This window comes from Gymnodraco acuticeps, unplaced genomic scaffold, assembly GCF_902827175.1.
Source record: "Gymnodraco acuticeps unplaced genomic scaffold, fGymAcu1.1, whole genome shotgun sequence".
NCBI lineage: Eukaryota > Metazoa > Chordata > Actinopteri > Perciformes > Bathydraconidae > Gymnodraco > Gymnodraco acuticeps.
Window position 1 is genome coordinate 163,814 of NW_022989903.1, and position 22,334 is coordinate 186,147.

At 40.7% G+C, this 22,334-nt stretch overlaps 1 protein-coding gene across 1 annotated transcript; it reads right to left on the reverse strand.

The window, feature by feature from the left end:
* Positions 1-207: 207 nt before the first annotated feature.
* Positions 208-21,743, reverse strand: LOC117540325 (ubiquitin-protein ligase E3A-like). Its single transcript, XM_034206943.1, has 11 exons — positions 21,457-21,743; positions 19,635-19,679; positions 19,241-19,503; positions 16,546-17,750; positions 15,657-15,801; positions 11,930-12,135; positions 9,233-9,397; positions 7,571-7,726; positions 7,408-7,481; positions 5,724-5,867; positions 208-3,207 (listed from the first exon to the last, which is right to left on the reverse strand). Coding segments are annotated over exons 2-11 (2,481 nt in total). The 5' UTR covers positions 19,637-19,679; positions 21,457-21,743; the 3' UTR covers positions 208-3,086.
* Between the last annotated feature and the right edge of the window lie 591 nt (positions 21,744-22,334).

The following is a 22,334-nucleotide window of genomic DNA, read 5'->3' on the forward strand; positions in this document are numbered from 1 at the left end:
GTTTGTGGTTCGAAAACCTTTGTGTAAGCAATCTGTCCTCACCGAAAAAAACAGACGTAGAGGTCGTCTGTGCAAAGAAAAGTTGTATTTACCTTGAGTCGAGTTTGTTAACTGCATTGAACTGAGTGGTAATGCAAAGTGTGATGGAAAAGATAACCACAAATGATATTCCTTCAAAACTATGTTAGAAGTGACAGAAAACAACTATTTTGAGTACGTTTTATTTAATTTTTAATGCAGAAATGTCATTGAATGCTGTTTTCAGCCTCTCAAATATGGAGATTTCGTTTAATTTCATATTGAAACGAATATCTTCGAGTTTGGACGGACAACACAAACATTTGAAAACAGCATCTTGGACTTTTAGTTACTGGGATGGACATTTTTCTGACATAAAATTACAATTAAAGTCACGATCAAACGTCACATAGTAAACTCCATCCCAAAACTACGATCTTTGACAACCAAGTAGTTTTGTTTCACAACTTTAAATCGGACGGTTATTAAAGTTCTGTTGGGCTTCATAAGGTTTGAGGACGTGTTGAAAAGAAAAAGGCTTTTTATAGAATAATGAGTTGTTTCTTGATCAATATTGACATTTTACCCCAGAAAACATTGATCCATCTGTAAAGTATGAAACAAGTCATTTACACAACAACACATCCCTTTCATACTGAATGTGAATGTACATAAAAACCCAAATGCAGTTCTGTTTATAAATAATATACATTATTAGTTGTAAATTGCGATGTTATATGTAAATAAACATTTAAATGTTTGTGTCTATACTGTCCTTTTAAGAGAGAATTCATAATTGTTAGTGGAAATTATTTCAATTACAAAGATTATATATTTTTCACCTTTAAATTTATTTTGCATAATAGTTTGCTTTACATAAGAGTTTCACATTATCTGCACATTCTCTATGTACCTGAGATATTTGGCCAAATAAAGCTTTGCATATTTGGCAGCTGCACGTACAACTGTGCAACAGAAACACTTCATAGCACACAAACCGAGGGAAGAGGAACATATTTTTTAACAGGATGTGAAAGCTATTGAAACACACACTGGTGGTCACGCTTCACAACACGCAGAATTCATGTTATATGTAATACAAGAGGCACAACACAGAAATAATACTGCAACATAATAAGCTTTAGATAGTGCTGCGTTTGCTCTGAGAGGAAATAGAAGCTCCTCAGCGAGGTGTTGGCAGTCTGTGCCACTGAAGATGTGTTTCCATCCACCTGTTTGATGCACATTTTTGATTTTCGCGCTCGGTGCAGAAATGCCGAAATTAATCTTGAGATGTTGCAGAACCGTCTTAAAGCTTAGCTGAGGTGTGAGAGTTCGGGTATGGATGAAAGAAAATGCAACAAAGTGTAGATTTAGTGACGTACATGAAGCAAATCAACTCTAATTTAGCAGAAAACACGGAAATGTTTTTGTCAGTGCTTCACAGATTCGATATAATAATGCCTGAAAGAAATCAGCAATGTAATATTTCTATTCAGTTTTCTACATTTTGTCAGAATTGGCCGTTTTTTATATTCAAATTGTGTCACGCCATAGAGGCCTAGAGGGATGAACTATCTTTGTAGGTCTGGTTACCTCAACTCAAAGCCAGTTTTTTTTCTCCATGGATTACTCCAGAAAAATAAGCTCTGTGGCAAACACACATTTAGGATCACACACATTGGTTCAGCAGGATTATCTCCACATATCCACTTTATGATTATGATTGAAGTAAATGGTTTGGGTTATTTGAAGCTAATATTTCAGCACTTTCCTTCTTGTTCTGAGTTTCGGTTTATTGCACTTATTGTAAGACTCTCTGGATAAAAGCGTCAGCTCAATGAAAAAAGCTATCGATAGGCTATAAAGGAACTACAGCTAGGTCACATGACTTCACGTCACAACCGCTAACGATGGGCGTGATGACGCTTGTTAGCAACACCGTTTTATTAATTCACCAGTGGGGTATTCACTGACATGTTTGATTGGATATGGCTTAAGTTAACCGCAGACTTTATTTCAGGCATCTAACCAAAAACACGTTCATAAAACCATTGACTTCCAGACGAGGGAACCGAAAGCGTTGAAATGCTGATTCTTTTAGGCCTCATTCCTGCACTTCTCTTTGACATTTCATCATCACTCTCTTCAGCTCGTCTTAAACACAGATGTTATTTCATGCATCTAACTAAAGAAAGTTGCGTATAAATTGCGAAAAATGCCAGAAGTTTTACAAGACAAACATAACTTTGAAGCTATAATGCAATTGCCAAAGGAAAATAAGCTAACGTTAGCATACATAAAAGCTTTAAGTTCATGAGTGTGGAATTTATTTAGGTATTTGATGTCGTCGAACAGAACGCTTCAATCTTTTAAACTTGTGTTTGCCACAGATCTTATTTCAGCCATTTAATGAAAACCCATTGACTTTGAGAAAAAGTAGTCTCGTAGTCGTACCAGTCTCGAGTGTAATGCTTTCCCTACTGATGCTCATCTTGATTAATACACCTCTAATAATCGCATAGCAGTATTCGATGAAAACAAGCATTTATTCTTTATCTTCTTTAATCAATTTACTCGATAAAATGTGCGATACATTTGGATGGAAACCTGGCTAATTAACGTTACAAAGGAGCACCATAATGCTCAGTCCACCAGAGCGTTGGGACTGAATACTGCTACCGCATGAAACTCTGAACAACACAATAAAAGTCAACGTGGTTCAATAAATACACTGCACGTGCACTGCATTCAATAAAATCTTGTGTTATAAGTGCACTTTCACAGTTTCACAAAATCAAATATATTGTTCACGTTTGCCCAGAAACAGAAAATAAAACGTTGTTATTCAAGTGCCGTGTCGAACTCTTTGGGACATTTCTACTGAATATGAAACTAACTCTCAGAGTGAAAAAGGCCCACAGTGGAGATGACTTGTAGGCACGGGGTTATTGCAGCATTTAGTTTCATGTCATTTCCCTCTTTGCCCCTTGAGTGTGATACTCCCTTTTTGTTTTTGTTAAAATGTAGTCTCTCTCTCTCTCTCTCTCTCTCTCTCTCTTTGTGGATCACAGCATCCCAAACCCTTTGGCGTATGTGATGGCCTTCAGGAGTCTTTCCTTCAGCTTCTCCTTGGAGCAGTATTCAGGGAGCAGCAGCGCGTTGAAGCAGGTGTGAGAGGTCGGCAGCCTGAGGGAAGAGAGAGAAAGTAGGACGATTAAAAGAAGGCCGACAGGGAAATGTTACAAGCTTATTAACTGGTTGATTTGAGCCGTCACAATGTTTTGGTAATACAATAATTTGACACAAGAACAAAAAACAAGGAAGTAACCAACTGTAAGTTACTACTAAATTGATACAAATGTATCTTTGGCTCGACTTGATTTTGTCCGTCTATCAGCAAGATTCTAGCAAAACTACAGGTCCTATTTTCATAAAAAGTTCAGCGTGAGCCAAGGAAAAACCTAATGTTAGGCTATAAAGGAACTACAGCACGGTCACATGACTTCACGTAACCACCGCTAAGCTAAAGGTGGCTAATGTTGGGCTATAAAGGAACTACAGCACGGTCACATGACTTCACGTAACCACCGCTAAGCTAAAGGCGGCTAATGTTGGGCTATAAAAGAACTACAGCTCGGTCACATGACTTCACGTCACCACCGCTAAGCTAAAGGTGGCTAATGTTGGGCTATAAAGGAACTACAGCACGGTCACATGACTTCACGTAACCACCGCTAAGCTAAAGGCGGCTAATGTTGGGCTATAAAGGAACTACAGCACAGTCACATGACTTCATATCACCACCGCTAAGCTAAAGGAGGCTAATGTTGGGCTATAAAGGAACTACAGCACGGTCACATGACTTCACGTCACCACCGCTAAGCTAAAGGCGGCTAATGTTGGGCGTGATGACCATATTCAGACGCTTGTTAACACACTGTTTTTAAATTCACTAGAGGGGTAATAATAACTAACTGTCAGTTACTACTAAATTGGTATAAATGTATCTTTGGCTCGACTCGATATTTGTCCGTCTATCAGCAGGATTTGAGCAAAACTATTTTCATAAAAAAGTGCAGCATTTCCAGCAGAGGAAAAACCTAATGTTGGGCTATGAAGGAACTACAGCACGGTCACATGACTTCACGTCACCACCGCTAAGCTAAAGGTGGCTAATGTTGGGCTATAGACTAGGAACTACAGCACGGTCACATGACTTCACGTCACCACCGCTAAGCTAAAGGCGGCTAATGTTGGGCTATAAAGGAACTACAGCACGGTCACATGACTTCACGTCACCACCGCTAAGCTAAAGGAGGCTAATGTTGGGCTATAAAGGAACTACAGCTCGGTCACATGACTTCACGTCAACACCGCTAAGCTAAAGGTGGCTAATGTTGGGCTATGAAGGAACTACAGCACGGTCACATGACTTCACGCCACCACCGCTAAGCTAAAGGTGGCTAATGTTGGGCTATAAAGGAACTACAGCACGGTCACATGACTTCACGCCACCACCGCTAAGCTAAAGGCGGCTAATGTTGGGCTATAGACTAGGAACTACAGCACGGTCACATGACTTCACGTCACCACCGCTAAGCTAAAGGTGGCTAATGTTGGGCTAAAAAGGAACTACAGCTCGGTCACATGACTTCACGTAACCACCGCTAAGCTAAAGGCGGCTAATGTTGGGCTATAAAGGAACTACAGCACGGTCACATGACTTCACGTCACCACCGCTAAGCTAAAGGTGGCTAATGTTGGGCTATAAAGGAACTACAGCACGGTCACATGACTTCACGTCACCACCGCTAAGCTAAAGGTGGCTAATGTTGGGCTATGAAGGAACTACAGCACGGTCACATGACTTCACGCCACCACCGCTAAGCTAAAGGTGGCTAATGTTGGGCTATAAAGGAACTACAGCACGGTCACATGACTTCACGTCACCACCGCTAAGCTAAAGGCGGCTAATGTTAGGCGTGATGACCTTATTCAGGCGCTTGTTAACACACTGTTGTTAAATTCACTAGAGGGGTAATAATAACTAACTGTCAGTTACTACTAAATTGGTATAAATGTATCTTTGGCTCGACTCGATTTGTGTCTGTCTATCAGCAGGATTTTGTCGAAACTAAAAGGTCCTATTTTCATGAGACGTACAGCATGAGCCGAGGAAAAACCCAATCGATTTTGGAGCCAATCTGGATATTGGTATGGCATTTGTTCTGCATTCATGTGTAATCATCCAGGAGGATTATATCTAAGTATTAACCTTTTAGCTGCAGAAACAAATGAGGCTTTAAAGGCATTACCAGAAACTGAAAACCCACCTGTTTTGCTTGTACATTGAACATTAACCCAAAAAAGGAATACATTAAATTACCACTTAAAGGGTTTAGCCCATTCAAAGCTAATGAACCAGCACTTACCATGGATTGGGTTATTTGAATATATCAGCACTTTTCTTCTTAGTCTGAGTTGATATCTTTATGGTTTATTGCACTTATTGTAAGTCTCTTTGGATAAAAGCATCAGCTCAATGAAATGGCATCAGGAAGTCAAATATCAACTTTGCGTAACAAAGTATGCTGATGTGTAACTGAAGGTAAACATAAACAACTGAATTGATCAGACTCATTGTCACAATTGCATCAGTTTAGGAGGTCAGTATCTGTGAAACATTAGAAAGGTTTCCGCACCTGTCTGTGTCGGAGCCGTTCTTGGCGATGATCATTTTTAATTTCCCGAGCCCTCCGACCGGCGCTCTGTCTGTTCCGGTGGTGAACTGGAGAAACAATCTCTTCTGCTCCTCTCCGAACGAGTGGATCGTCTCCCAGAAATCTCTGAGCAGGAAACAGAGGACAGACGTAATACAAATGTTTATTTATGCGAGTAAAAACATGTTTTTCTATATGTAGCGACAGCGGGAACAAACATCTGTTGCCGAGAGGCTGAGGTCGGGCCTGGTTGCCTTTGTCAGACGCGCTATCAAAAAGGAAGTCTATTATCCAAATTACATTGAACAACAAGCTTACTTTAAGAAAGATATTCAACACATTTTAACTTGCACACACATATACAGTCTGAATAATCCAGCTGTGAAAAGGTTGCGCTCAACAAAAAATACAGCGACCCTCTCACCTTCTCTTCCACACACACACACCTCTCACACACCTCTCAAACACCTCTCACACACCTCTCACAGGTGAACAGGTGATTATATTACCTATGGGTACCGCCCATACCCAGAGATGGCAAAAATACACACATCCTTAACTCAAGTAGAAGTACAGATGCTCGTGTTTAAAAGTACTCTGGTGAAAGTAGAAGTACTGACTAAACTTTTTAAATCAAGTGAAAGTAAAGAACTTTGAAATGTACTTCAGTAAAAAGTACCCATAACTAGCAGCTGTTTTAAAGAGTACCTGACCTCCCTTTATATTAATAGAACAATAATGTCATTGTTAGCTAATGAATGTTTCCATGCTGAACAACGGCAACATGACAACGTTTCCATTGGTCCCTCTTCTTTAGAGAAGACCAGGAAATGATGGATACACGGATCGTGTTCAAATCAATAGGCACGCAATGACTCTAAAGAATAATGATCACGCATCAAACACACATTCAGACTAAAGGAACCAGCTGTTTGGGAAATGAGAGAAGTAGAAAGTACAGGTATTTGTGTTCAACATGTAAGAAGTATAAAGTACAGGTATTTGAGTTCAACATGTGAGAAGTAGAAAGTACAGGTATTTGTGTTCAACATGAGAGAAGTAGAAAGTACAGGTATTTGTGTTCAACATGTAAGAAGTAGAAAGTACAGGTATTTGAGTTCAACATGTAAGAAGTAGAAAGTACAGGTATTTGGGTTCAAAATGTAAGAAGTAGAAAGTACAGGTATTTGGGTTCAACATGTAAGAAGTAGAAAGTACAGGTATTTGGGTTCAACATGTAAGAAGTAGAAAGTACAGGTATTTGAGTTCAACATGTAAGAAGTAGAAAGTGCAGGTATTTGTGTTCAACATGTAAGAAGTAGAAAGTACAGGTATTTGAGTTCAACATGTAAGAAGTAGAAAGTACAGGTATTTGTGTTCAACATGTAAGAAGTAGAAAGTACAGGTGTTTGTGTTCAACATGTAAGAAGTCAAAGTAAAAAGTCGTAAGAAAAACAAGTAGTGGAGTAAAGTACTGATACCAGAACAATGTACTTAAGTACAGTAACGAAGTATTTGTACTCCACTACTTCCCACCTCTGCCCATACCCATGAAACCCAACTGATCCAACCCATAATAGATCCAGAAATAATAAGTAATGATATAATAAAACCCTTATTAAATTGTATGTATATTATATGTCGCCAAAAGGTAAACACGACTCACTTGATGATCTGACTGTCCTTGCTGTAGCCTCCATCATATTCTGTCGTTTTTTCAAGAGCTTCAAAGTCCAGTTTCTGTTCAAACCACAAAGACGGCTCAGTAAATCATACAAGGCAACAATACAAGTGACAACAAATGTCTGCGTGAAGGTGTGTTTCCTCACCCTGCTGCCACAGATGAGCAGCTCCACTTCCTCGGGTCGAAACAGATATTTCAGCGGAGACTCGTTCGTGACGATCTGGAAACCTTTTTTAAAGGCTCTGAATTGTCTCTCCACACTTTTGTTCAGTATGTAATCAGAATACATCTCCACAAACTCCTGTGAATCACAGATGTAAACGAGCAGAAACATGAATTGTATGAACAGTGAGATGACAGCATCTCAGGGTCGTTGTAGTTCAGATAAAAAATTATAATATGAAGTCGGGGGAGGTAGGGAATTCAGAGATTATTGTGAAAAGGTTTCTATATCTATATTATTCTCTGGTTGTATTCAATCCTACAATAGAGTGGTGCAGGGACGACGTATTTTTGTAGGCCGACCCGGAAGTAAGCTGCGCAAGGGTTCCCTCGACAGGATTTCTCCATAGGGTTTTGGAAAATAGCTCGAAATAAGGTCTGTGGAAAACGAACCTGTTTGATGAATGCACGTTTTGTTCAGCCGGATAATCTCCACATGTCTACTTTTATCATTTTCGAATCATAAATCCAATCGCCAGAAGCAAAATGCTAACGTTATGCTATAAAGGAACTATAGCCGAGTCCAGCAGCACGACTTCAACGTCAACTTCAGATCCATACTCAAACATACAGACTCTAAATGGTAGGAGTTGAAGCGTTTGTTCTAACAGTCTGCAGGAGGCAGGGACTTGCTTTCAAGCAGAACAGAAACTAACTTAGAGGAGTGTTTACGTGTTCGGCGTAATGACGTACAACGGCCTCGACAACTTCTGTAGTCCTATTCAGCCACTTGGTAACAACCATCGTTTCTCAGACACGTCAACTCTTCAGAAATCACCAGTGCTGATGGATTTAATGTCGTAGAAGAAAACGTGAACCGTCTCTTCAATGTGTCTCAACCACAGACCTTAGTTCCAGATATTTTCCAAAAACGAGTTCAAAAATCCCGTTGACTCTGAGACGGTTAGTGCTAGATCGTATACCTCCTGGGTTTTAGGCGGCGGAAGTGACGTAATCGTGGATGAGAAATCGGCAACTTTTGCAGCAACTGGTAGTAAAAGTAGATACATTTAATTTAGCATGGGCTCTTCGCGACTCTGGAGTCCAGCGAACAGGAGTGAGAGGGAGCACACTCCTAAAAAAATCTCCCCCTTTTTTTTTTTTTAAATAGCCTCGTACTGTGTGTGTCGCTGTAATCCGAAATCAAACGCACTCAGTGGCTTTCTGAGTGTTAAATCCCATCTGTGCTTTTCTTCTTGTGAGATGTCGTTTTTTTTAAAAATATTAGTAATAGCCTGCTGTCCTCCAAAGTTATGAATTCTCAAAATATTATATTTATGATATTTTTGTGGACAAATGATGTATTCATGCTCGTCTCTTGTCCTGGGTGGCAGGTTACGTCACTTCCGCCTAAAACCCAGGAGGTATACGATCTACCACAGACCTTATTTCCAGATATTTTCCAAAAACTAGTTCAAAAAACCCGTTGGCTCTGAGACGAGGGAACAGGAAGTGGTTAAATGCTAACTCACTTCCGGGTATTAGGACTCGTCACTACACCACTCTATAGTGAGGAATAAAAAGTGTACATTATCTGAGATTAAAGAGGAACATTTTTCTGAATATTCATCACAAAACACTCCACCTGTCTGTTTTCTTTAGTGACAGGGATCTCCTCTCCGTCCTCCTTTAAGTCGTATAAAATGGGGCTTCCGAACAGGTCCATGTGTGATATCTGGAAGGTGAGCATCATGTCTTTCTCGACGTCACCGCCGTACTCCTGCAGCTCCTTCAGACTCTGGAAGAGCGCCTGCAGGAAGAGAAACATCTGCTGTTAGAGGAAGGCGTTTGAGAGTTTGGGAAAATATGCTCACATGCGTCATGAGAACATCTGAATGAGTTAGCTTAGCATTAAGACTGGAAACAAGAGGCAACTGCCAGCATAGCGGTCAGGAAGTAAGAAAATCTGCCAACCAGAATCTCTAAAGCTTGCTGATTAACATTTTATATGTTATTTGTTTAATGTGCAAAAAGATAGAATAGTAAAATCAGTGGTGTAGTGGTCGTTGGACGCGGGGGATCGCCGTCCCCCCACTTATTTGAAGCATGATTTTTTTTGAATAGTCTAAAGCAGGGGTGTCAAACTCAAATACACAGTGGGCCAACATTAAAAAATGGGTACTAGTGGAGGGCCGGACTGTTTCAATGTGTATTGCAGAACTTATTGAAATGAACTTATTGCACATATTAAACCTGGAACTAACAAAGCTTAAATGATTGCCTATAAAAACAACATTAAATAATCAGTTGCTTTCATTTCTTATGGCTCTATCTGCAGCTTTTCCAGAGTCATTTCTTATGATTACATTTTCCCACAGGCCAACAACAGCTTCAACAAAACTATTCCCCTCAAAGAGAAAACCAAACATGCCCTGTTGTGGTGAGAGAAAGTGCAGAAGGAAACATCCATTGAACTCAGTGTGCTGCTCTGTGATGCTAGTTCAGATACTTGGCATCTCATCTTGGGAGCAAGCTCATCAATGTTTGGGCTCAGGCTCTGAGCTGAGGAGACCCTCAGGATGGAGTGAAGGTGTGCATGCAATATACCGGCGGGCCAGATCTAATAGAAATTACAAATTATCCTGCGGGCCGAAATTAAATCCACCAAGGGCCTGATTTGGCCCCCGGGCCTTGAGTTTGACACATGTGGTGTAATAAATATAAAATCATTGCCAGTGTTATCAGTTGCAAGTGTGTATTTGTTGTAATAATGACGAAAACATAATACATTTCACAGTAATTATAATAAAAACGTAAGTATTTATGCAACTTGATTTGAAGCGTGTGTGTGTGTGTGTGTGTGTGTGTGTGTGTTTGTGTGTGTGTGTGAGGGCTGACTAGGTGTCCCTCTTTGTGCACACACACTGCCACACAGCATGTTTATCATTCGTCCCGCGTCCCACAAATTGAGACTATGTCCCGCATCTGAGTGCCAGTCGTGCAGAAAGGCCGGCTCAGTTCGCTGACGGCCCCCCCCGTTGACGCGTCCATAGAGTCTCTCTCCTCCCCCACCCCCCCGCCCAGTAAAAAAATCCCCACTACACCACTGGTAAAGACAACACATTTAAGAATTATTTAAGAATGTTATACTAATTTGTTGGAACATTTATCCAATTCAGACAATATACAAACATTTATTTTTGCATTGTTAGGGATCCTTGATTTTCAATAAAGAAACAGCCCAGATTAATTTGGCCTTTCGATTAAAATAAAGCAGATTTTTCAGCTAAACATGAGAGTTCTACTTTATTGTCTGTATCTATACTACAATGGTTTGTACAAGAAGTCACGTTACAATACGGCACATTTAGAATTTTCGAACCTTATTTAAAGTGCAATTTGTGTTCCTTTAAAAACAACAAATTGATAAAGATTGGCAAATAATAAGTTTCCACATTCTCAGACATGAGGGAGATATCCATGTTTTCATATAACACTCGACTAAGCTTATTTCCAAACATTTTAAATGTCTTCCTTAAGAGCTACACTTTGTTTACGGGAAAGAGTTCATCCTACAGCAACATCGTTTACTTGATTCTACCCGTTTCTGCTTCATTCATTATTGATATGAATCACTGCGTTCACTTACTTTTACAATGTAATTAAATGATTTTACTACATGGGTGCTTCCCTCTTTCATTTCATGTGTGTGTGAGGAAGCGCACACACTCCCTCACAACAACTATTTGTTTGTTAAGAAAGGCAGTACATGTTTCTTCAGAGTTGTCTTTATTTCAGTTAAATAGTCTTGGATGTGATTGGTCAGGAACTGTATGATTGTATGAGTGTCAATTAGGTAAAAAATTATCAGTTTTAAGCAGACCTTGTTGTTTTTGAAGGTACCATATTTATGTTGATGCAATTATGAATTTGAAACGGTGTTTAATTTTGTATTTAACCCTTCACTCCGCTTTCAGAACCATGACCTGATTGGCCAGGTTGGATTGGGAAGGCGGGCAGTCTCCTATAAATGTGGTTGGGAAGAGAGGGGAGGCGTGTTTGTTCCTTGCTGGTGAACGCAGCACCAGGCATGACGTTTTGTGTTCCTGTAAAAGAATATGGAAGGCTAAGAAATTAAACACCTATTTTTGAAAGAAAACCCTCTCTCCACGTATCGTTTTTTTCACCTGCACCTCACAACAGTTCGCATACTTATTCGATTTTTGCCCTTCACCTGCACTGTCCATTTGCTGTTCTAACACCGTGGCGCGATTAAAGCTGTCTCTAAAATATACTGGTAACTGATCTTCCACTATATTGACTCTGGAGGAAGTTACTGTACTGGATGTGAGTCTGAGAGGTCCAGGTAGATCCCCTTCTTGCCCATCAGCTTCCTGTAGACGACCATGGGGAAGTGCACGTCCAGGATGCAGTTGTTGTAAATGGCGAGTCCCAAAACGAGTCCAACGAGCGTGTACTGAGCCTCGTTCTCCAGAGAGGACGAGTTGAACCAAAACAGCTTGGTGTCGTCGTCGTAGCTGAACATCCCTGTTCAAAGAGTCAAAGGGAGAGAAACGCATGTTAAGACAAAAGACAATATGTAAAGAAACCTGTTTTTAACCCTTGTGTTGTCTTCCTATCAGTGTTTCCGCCAGACCAGGGCTGAGAGGGCGTCCACCCCGAGAGCGAGTGACGTCACGGTGTGTCACGTGACTTACATTTTGAATTGAGCCGTCCCTTATAGATTCTGGGTGTTTCTCAATGTCGAGTACGCTTGCTTGGTAGCATGTCTTCCGAGTCACTTGCTTCAGAAGCGAGGCAAGAATACTTCCTGGCATTCGGAAAATGAAGAGTGGAACAGGCGTGGGTCATATGAGAGGCCCCGCCTTACATTTTCCACCACAGATTTGGGGAAATTGGTCAGTGCGCAAAGCATTGTGGGGATTTTAAGACCGCGGAGTCTACACATGTGCAGCCTCGAAATGTCTCCAAACGGAGCACGCCGGGCTCGGTAGAATTCCAAGTATGCTGGACATTGGAACAGTCCTTCGGCGGCACTCGATGACGTAGTATGCTTGAAATAGTGGCTCTGGAGCAGCTTCACTCGACATTGAGAAACGCCCACTATCTCTTTACGTATTAGTGATGGGAATTCCGACTCTTCTTAGTGAGCCGGATCATTTGGCTCGGCTCACTAAGAAGAGCCGGCTCTTTCGGCTCCTAAACGGCACTTCATGTTACCACAGTTTACCACGGGGCCTCAGTTTAGCTGCTGCGAGGCTCCGGCGCTCGCAGTTGACGCGCGTGCTCCACTAGCAGCCCCCCGTCAAGGCTCGCCGGCATCATTGTTTTTGGACGCCCTCGGCTCGAGTTCAGGGCGTTCCGATCTGAATAAGGGCGTCAAATGACGGCAAGACGCCCCCTGGCGGAAACGCTGCTTCCTGTGGAGCAAACTTCTGTGTAGCAATGCAGTGGGAGTCACTGACTCATGAAGGAGACACAGGACGAGCAGGAGTTCTGATGTCAAACACTGATAATTAATACAAGCATCGGACGGAGAAATTCACATCACAAGTCACACAGTCAAAGGTTCTGACTGCACGGGTGGGTTGCCATGTCAAATCTGATCAGCCTCGCATCTTGGTAGACCTTTTAACTAGTTTACAGAGAGTCAAATCCACATATTGGGGATGGGCGTAAATCATGGCGTAAACACATCTGCAGACACAGGAGATGTCTCTCCCATCTCTGGAGCTTAGAAGCTAGCGTTCTCACACTCGCAAACCTCCCCATGCCCTGTAGGTCAAGCTGTAAAACCTAGTATCAACATACGACTGCATCAACACTAGTGCTGTAGCGACGCGTCGACTTCAAAATATCGTCGACGACATATTTCCGCGTCGACGCGTCGCTACACACACGTGGGTCCCCCAAAGCAACAAGCAGTTCGCAATCGCACTTCAAACACAATGGAGACTGAAACGGCTACCACCTCCTCCTCACAGGATTGCGCACGAAGCCCCCAAACGAAAACATCTCGCCCTAGGTCTTCAAAAGCATGGGAATATTTTAAAGTTAGTCCAAAACGCAAAGATATTTATATATTTATATCTCACTGAGACTGCTGCTTGACCGGAAGCAGCAGCTAGCTGTGGTGGCTACCATTAGCAGCTAGCATTTGCTCTCCGATTTTTACATAAAATGGAATTATGGATTATAAATTCAATCATTTTTTTATACATAGACGTTAAAAACCTATGGATTAACCGATTCAGCCGCGTTTTTTCTCAGTTTATTGCCATTGAACACGTATTTTGATCAGATTGACAGCTACGGTGGTGAGACGATCTCCCTAGAAGCTCTGTGAAGGTACGTGTTGTGAGGACTGTAATTGCTTCCCTTGTCGCGAGTCCGGATCACTCAGTGATGATACTATATACCTACATAATCTGTGGAGTCTCAGCTTTAATCGGATATCTTGTATGTGCAGCTACGATAAGAAATAAGGGTACTTTTATCTTGAGTTCTGTGCCAATGTCCGTTAGCATTTTTCGCTCAGGGGTCATTTAGATGCTTCTTATGAGACTTGTGTTTTGTTTTGGTAAACATGGTTTGTATCGTCAGTTAGCTGAGATTATTTCCGTTAATCTGGTATAACACATTAATAGGTTCTTAAATATTAAGATCCCCTGAGACACAGTATCGTGAACAAAACATTTTTTACAATACGTTTTTTTTTAATTGAACAACAGAAAAATAATCGTTAGATTAGTCGACTAATCGATCAAATAATCGCCCGATTAATCGTTTTCAAAATAATCGTTTCCCCCCAGCACTAATCAACACACTCCTTACGGGAGATTAGAAGCAGGGATGGTCGTACATGTCAACACACAAAATAAGGTTAAATGTCTAGGAGTAAAGACAAAATGAATCCCTAACACTTCCTGACTTTTCTCCTTCCAGTTTGACTATTTATAAAGTGGGTATAAATGGTCACCCAAATCTGTGTCACACCAATTAAGGCAACTCTATTCCTACTTATTACCACAAGTGTTACTCTTCTTTTTGAAATGTATGGTCAGTAGACCTCATGTACACAAAATCAAACCTCATTTCTGAGTAAAAGAAATGACCACAAACGCTCTAAATTTCAATAAAATCCAAAATCGAATGAAGGAGATCATGATTATTTTCTCGTGGAAAAACGTAGTATACAAGCAAACATGTTATTTTTCTGAAACCAACATAAAACAAACCGTTATCCCCAACATAAAAACATTTCAGATTGTACCGGAACAACAGGAAGGTTAACTCTACAGATGTCAATTGAATTGGTTTGAAGATGATACTTAGACTTTGAACCCACTTATTGTAAAATGTTTTCAAATGGATTAAAGATTATAAAATAATAGGTAAAAACAATTCTGTATTTCAGGAAGACGTAATGAATCTCACGTAGGGCTGAAAGATTAATCGATTTTAAATCAAAATCGTGATTTTAAATGATGCAATTATTATCTTCTTGTGTGTCAGTCATCCACACCAATCAGAAGTGCTGTGCTCCACATGTACCAGCCATTGTTAACCAATCAGAAGTGGCCCATGATAGAAGGTGATAGACAGATTGATCCAATCACCTTTTCCAAATGGCTTCCTATGGAGCTTTCCTAGATGGTTTCTGAGTCAGGTTAGTAATGCTCCATCACATGTTTCTATTACAGGGTGAATCTTAAACTGAAGCTCGACTTTAAAGCAACCCAACGGAAGTTTCATGTAAGTTTAGTTCTTTCACTCGTAGCTCGGGCTGCGGGGGTGCTAGAGACGGGAGCACGTTGATACGACCTTCCTAGCCGGAGATATGGCCGCATTTTACAATAAACTTCCGTTGGGTTGCTTAAAAACAAATATCGCAAACCGAATCGCAATATCTGTCAGGAAAATCGCAATTCGATTATTTCCCTAAATCGTGCAGCCCTAATCTCATGTAGACTTTTCTCAAGAAAACTATTTTTTTAAAACGGGTAGACATGGGAAGAAAATGTTTAAAAACTGATTAAATGTCTGACCTATGTCTGGATTGAAGATCTCCTCCAGCACCAGCTGAAAGAACTCCTTGGAGACGCCGCCCTCGTCCACACCCTGCTCTCCCTCGAACTCCACAAACAGCTGCTTCTTCAGGTCGGACGGGTTCTCCATGGAGATCATCTCCAGCTGAAACACAAGAGTTTAATTCAGTGATAGAAAAAAAACCAGCTCTCAGTTTCTCCCCACAGGCAACCGTAATAGGGCTTTAACTTTTAACGGCGTAATTATAAGCCTGATCCGAAAGTCTAAGGCAGCTGTTTTGGCACAAAGCCGGTTACAAAAAAACCTGATTTAAAAAAAGAATGCGTTTGGGAGTAATTTGGGGTTAAGTTTCTTAACCTCATCGACATTTACTACCCACCATGTCTTGCTCTGGAAAGACTGTAGTTGTCTTCAGCTTGACATATATTTTAAATACATTTCAAACATATATTTCAAGCTGAAGACAACTACAGTCTTTCCAGATCAAGACATGGTTGGCAGTAAATGTCGATGTGACCTTGGTTAAGATACTTAACCCCAAATTACTCCCAAATGCAAGGCCAACAGTGTGTGTGTGTGTGTGTGTGTGTGTGTGTGTGTGTGTGTGTGTGTGTGTGTGTGTGTGTGTGTGTGTGTGGCACCTTGTATGGCAGTCTCTGTATGAATGTGTGCGAATGGGTAAATACTGACTTTTATAGGTAAATTGCGTTGAGGTGTCGCACTGGAAAAGCATTGTTTGAATGCAGTCCATTAAACATTCTTCGTACAATTTACACCATTCATTCTTGGAAATCGGCTTCCATATCAAAGCGATTTCTAATATTGTAAACTCAAAATGTCCCTAATGTGATCAGGATTAAATAAGTAACACACTGCGTTTGGACTCACTCTGACGAGGGCGTCGTCGATGATGTGATCTCGTCTCACTTTGAGCTTCAGGTAGGGGTTGGGCTGCTGGCCCTGCACCATGCTGTAGAGAGCCGTGAGGCGCCGCTCGCTGTACATCCGGATCCTGTTGTCGTAGTACAGCCCCTGGTTCTTGGTGATGACGTTCAGGATGAAGGGGCAGCTCTGGAAGGAGAACTTTGTTTCGGCGTTGACCTTAAAGAAAGTGAAATCTTTGTCCATCTCCACCACGTCGTTCAGGGACTCGTTGACGAACTCCTCGTGGGGGATGAGGGGTTTGATGCAGTCTACGGATCGGACCCCGAGCTCTTTCTGCAGAGGGTCGACCCGCGGACCCTTCTTATAGAGCCGCTCCTCGCCTAGCAACTCATGCAGGGTGAGTTCATCGGACTCTGGGTCTTCAATGTCCTCCTCGTTGTGCTCCACGTCCACATCTCCCGCCAGGATGCTCGCGTAATAAGCCAACTTCAAACACTGCGTCCCGGCCACCACCGACTCGTCGTCATTCACCAGATTCTCCCCGTCGTAATCGTTGCTGACGACGGTGAAGGTGATGAGCTGCTGGAAGGTCTCCATCATGCGGCGGATGTGCGTCAAACCGTAAGAAGCCCAGAGTTTCACGAGTCTGGCGAGCGCTGCTACCGGGAGTTTGCACATGGCTTTGCAGAACTGCGGCAACGCCACTTCCAGATACTCGGGGCTGTGCAGGTTCGTGTTCTCCAGCACGACGACGAAGATGTTCAGGTACTCTGGGTTTGTGCCGTACACATCGAGGTACTCCAGGTCCAGCTCTAAATTGGGAGTGAGGTAAATGAGGGCGTTCACGAGAGCCGCATCTACCCGGTCGAGGCTCAAAAGTTTGTCGTAGACCCTCCTCAAGGCGCTGATGTCCACTAGAACCTCCAAAGACGGATCAGAAACATCCTCATCTGGAAAAGCTGCTGCAGAAGAAGAAGCCCCCGCCTCCTCTGATATTGGCGTCTTCTTCTCAGGGTTGTCATTATCTGTAGCTTCAACAGAGTCCAGGGCTTTAGAAATGTCGGGTTCGTCGCTCCTGAAACTCTTTATCAAGGCTTCTGCGTTGGAGAAAATCCTGCCGAGGACGTGGATCAGAGTGGAGTAATCCCCTTCCTCCTCGCAGAAACTCAGGATCGTACACACTGTGGTCTCTGTGAGGTGATTTACATCTGGACAAAACAGTCAAAATGCATTATATAAGTACAGTGTACTCCGTGTGTTGGATACAGATCAACCCATATACACAATACAATGTAATATTTAAAAAGACACATTTTGATATCTAGTTAAAGGTAGGGAAGGTAAGAATGGAGAAAGCAGCTCGAGTGCGCTACAAATTGAAAGTACACAACCGGAAAAAATCTGCCCCTTCCTTCAGACTTCCTCACAGAGCCCCTCCTCCAACACACACGAACGCGCTCATGACCAATGAGGCACGAGATAAGTTTGTGCACAGATGGAAGGCTGACAGGCAGGTAGGCCATCCAGTTACTTTAGCCGGCTCAGATGATTGGTCGTGCTTTTTACAGCGCCACGGCTTCCACTGATGACTTTTTTTAATGTATTTATTGTCAAAGCATTTCATGTATTCATTGCTATTGGGATGTTAAGAGCATTCCATGGAATATAACAAGTGTTTCTGAAGTGAATTACCTACCCCACCTTTAACATAAGAGGTGCTTTCACACCGGAGTACTTTAACCCGTACTTTTCCCGTTTAGTTCCGTTAGTGCCTGGAATTTTGCGTTCACACCAAAAAGAGAACTTAGTTCAGAGAACTTTTACCTCCGTTTTTTGCTAGAGAGGTGGGACTATCCTCTTTTTGAAGCCGCCATTGTATTTGCTGCCAGGCATTAGCATTATTAGCATTATCGGGATGTTAAGAGCATTCCATGGAATAAAACAAAAAGTGGTTCTGAAGTGAATTACCTACCCCACCTTTAATATTGAACATAACAACAATATTGTGTAATTGATGCAGCAAGAAAGACATTTAAGCGTGCTAGGGAAAACATATTAAAAAAATAGACGGATCAATTTTTCACGCTACAGATGAGGGCTCTACGAATTGTTAATTGATTGGATTATAACCACAAATCAAGCTCTTTTTATTCATTTAAATGCTTTGACATTCTTAGATTTAGTTGATAATAAAACTCCCCCAAATGAATTAGCTTCCCTACTGTGTTCAGAAGTTGTTTAAAATTAGAGCAGACATTTTTTTAAATGATTGCCTCATTGCTATTCATCAATTTTGTATGTGAATTATTTTGGAAAATATCTCAAAACGGGCCAAAATTATTGATTACAACTACTGCTATTTTGAGGGTGTCTGATTCTTCTTGTGTCTTACATACTGATTAATTATTTTGAAATACTAAGTCATTATTTGAGATCGTTTGTCATTATTTTGAGATACTTGGACATTATTTGACTACCGCTACTGCTACTTCTAGTATAACTACTACTTGAGTGTAATTCATTTGTCAAAAAAGAGAAAAAACACACAATAAAGAAATTCTAAAAATAATTTGAATGACCGTTTTACTCTTATTTATTTAAAATGTTCTAAACATATCAGGATACATTTGATATTGTGAATTGTTTTGGACACAATAACCGTGTATCTGATATAGTGACAAAGTCAGCTGTGAGTTACCTGAGAAGTTTTCTTTGGCGTTTCCAACGTCCGTCATCTTATTGACCAGATCAGAGTCTTGCTTTTTCTTGGCGGGGTTGGGGTTACAGAGTTTGGCGTTAACCTTGAACAGATCCAGCGCTTTGGCGGCCGCCGTGTTGCTATCCAGCGATCTGAAGTCGGGACACGATGCACAAATCTCGTTCGTGCAGTCGTCATTTCCACAGCCCTCGGTTAACTGCCGAAAGTAGCGCTCGATTAGATGCTTTGCAGTCGCTCTGTTCCTGTAAAGGGGTCAGGAAACAGGAAGTCAAACAGAGGATTCAAGCACAGAAATGAGAAGGAAATGTACATACATGTTTCAATTACTGCAGGTTTATTTGTTCCACTAGTTGAGCTAAATAAGGAGACTCACATTCGGCTGGATTCAGGGACACTCCTGCAGACCCAATAGACAGTCCTGTGGAAGACACAATAACGTATTGTGAGACATCATAAATGCACACATCCTCGCAATAATGGGGCAGAGTGGCGCAGTGGGCTGTGCGTTTATAATCAGATCAAGGGGGCGTTGGGGAACTCCAGTTCGAAACCCGCTTCAGCCGCCACTGTCCTTGGCAAGACACTTCACCTAAATTTGCTCCTGTGGGTATTGTCCACAGTACATGTATGATATGAATGTGCACTTGTAAAGCGCCTCGATGACTTTGAGGTGTGAAGATGGGCGGGGTGGCGCAGTGGGCTGTGCATGGATCATCAGTTCAAGGGGGCGAAACCCGCCGACACTTCACCTGAATTTGCTCCTGTGGGTATTGTCCACAGTACATGACCGTTACATGTATATTAACCTTTATATATACAGTCTATGATATTAACTCATTCTTTTAAAATACAAATGTTTATTTTGAATAACGAAGTCATTGCTGATATTTGTTTTTATTATTTTGAGAAACTGGGTCATTATTTTGACATTTATGTCGTTATGTTGAAATAATAATTTAGCAATTATTTTGACAAACTTTATTTTTTGGACACAGACATTTATTTCTGCAACACCAACTCAAACACTATTTTGACATATTAAGTCATTAACATTACTTATAAGGTATTTTTCCTTAAATTACATTGAGCTTGAATATTTTAAGCTTTGTTAAATCACATGTTTTTGTTTATTTTAGCCACATTTCAACACCAACTGAGATGTTGCACAAATCTGACTGAGGCTAGCTGTGACTCAACTCTGTGTTTAATGCTCAGATTAGCCTCTAGCTAGCTTATTATCACATAAATAAACAAGCTAAGGAAGTGAACAGTAAACTATATACAGTAAAACAACATTAAAGGCCAGAATGTACTAGGTCCTTAGTCATTATTTTGATAAACTAAGCCATTATTTTGAGATATTAGGTCATTATTTAGATATAAGTCATTATTTGGAGTTACTAAGTCATTATTTGGAGTTAATAAGTCATTATTTTCTCATTATTGTGAGATATTAAGTCGTTATTTTGAGAAACTAAGCCATTATTTGGAGATATGAGGTCATTATGTTGTCATTATTTTTGATATAATGTATTATTTGGAGTTACCAAGTCATTATTTTCTCATTATTGTGAGATATTAAGTCATTATTGGGAGATATGAGGTCATTATTTAGATAGAAGTCATTATTTGGAGTTACTAAGTCATTATTTTCTCACTATTTTGAGATAATAATTCAATATTTTGAGAAACTAAGCCATTATTTGGAGATTTTAGGTCATTATGTTGTCATTATTTAGATATAAGTAATTATTTGGAGTTACTAAGTCATTATTTTGAGAAACTAAGCCATTATTTTGAGATTTTAGGTCATTATGTTGTCATTATTTTGAGAAACTAAGTCATTATTTGGAAATATGAGGTCATTATATTGTCATTATTTAGATATAAATCATTATTTTTGAGATTCTGAATATGTTGACATACTAGGTCACTTTATTTTGTATTTTGTTTGGACCTACAGGATGTTTACTTCCATCACAATGACAGAAATGTGCTCCCATAGTTTTTTTTAGCCACATTTCAACACCAACTGTGATCTTGCACAAATCTGACAGCTGACTGAAGCTAGCTGTCACTCAACTCTGTGTTTAATGCTCTAATTAGCCTCTAGCTAGCTTATTATCACATACATAAACAAGCTAAGGAAGTGAACACTACACAAAAGCACATTAAAACCAGATGAATGCACTTACCTGTGTATTTATCAAAGGTATAGTCCTGTCTGTGTGTCTGTTGGTCCGTGTGTCTGTCAGTGACTGTGCAAAAATAATCTCCTCTGCTATTTAAAACACATTGAGAGCAAAGAGAGCCTGCTGCGTTTCCTTCTTAAAACTGAGTCCACCGTTCAATGGAAACCGAGACTAAAGGAGGATTTAAGAGTCAATACGTCAGGAAATCAAGCGTTAATACTTTCTGTTTGTAAATCAGAGCGAAAAATCCTCCACTACCATCTTGTAAACATGAGCGCCATGTATCCCAGAATGCACCGCGACGCTGTCAAACCAAGCCGGCCGTTGAAGCCGTGTTTTGGGGAAATTGCCCCAGTGGCCAAACGGTGCTACTACAACCCCAGTGACGTCATTTTGGCCCAAAAATACCTTTTCTCCATTGACTTAGATTGGCAGAGGTAGGAGAAAAATACTCAGAACTTGTACTTAAGTGTAGGAATACTCTATTACAAGTTAGAATCCTGCATTCAAAATGTTACTCAAGTAAAAGTACAAAAGTATTGTCAGCTATATACTTTATTTTTTGTTCTATGTCTATTATGGTATTTTTATGTTTATCTTGAATGACTTTTGCTGGTAACTGTATTCTGTGTGATATCAGTTTTCTGTGACTATTTTAAGAGATGTCAATTGTCTACTGTGAAGCACTTTGGACTGCAATGATTGTATGAAAGGTGCTATACAAATCAATATTAAAGTACTAAAAGTAAAAGTACTCATAATACAAATTTGCCCATTTCAGAATAATATATATGACACGTTTTGGATTATAGTTATTGATGCATTATTGTGTTTTTAAAAGCCTGTAAAGGTTTACTTGACTTTGTATACTGCAGAGTAGC

Coding starts and splice junctions, on each gene's coding strand:
- LOC117540325 (XM_034206943.1), bottom strand. Junction 15,802..16,545: donor TCGACGACGCCCTCGTCAGA/GTGAGTCCAAAC, acceptor CTTGTGTTTCAG/CTGGAGATGATCTCCATGGA. Junction 3,208..5,723: donor AACGGCTCCGACACAGACAG/GTGCGGAAACCT, acceptor CTCTTCCCTCAG/GCTGCCGACCTCTCACACCT.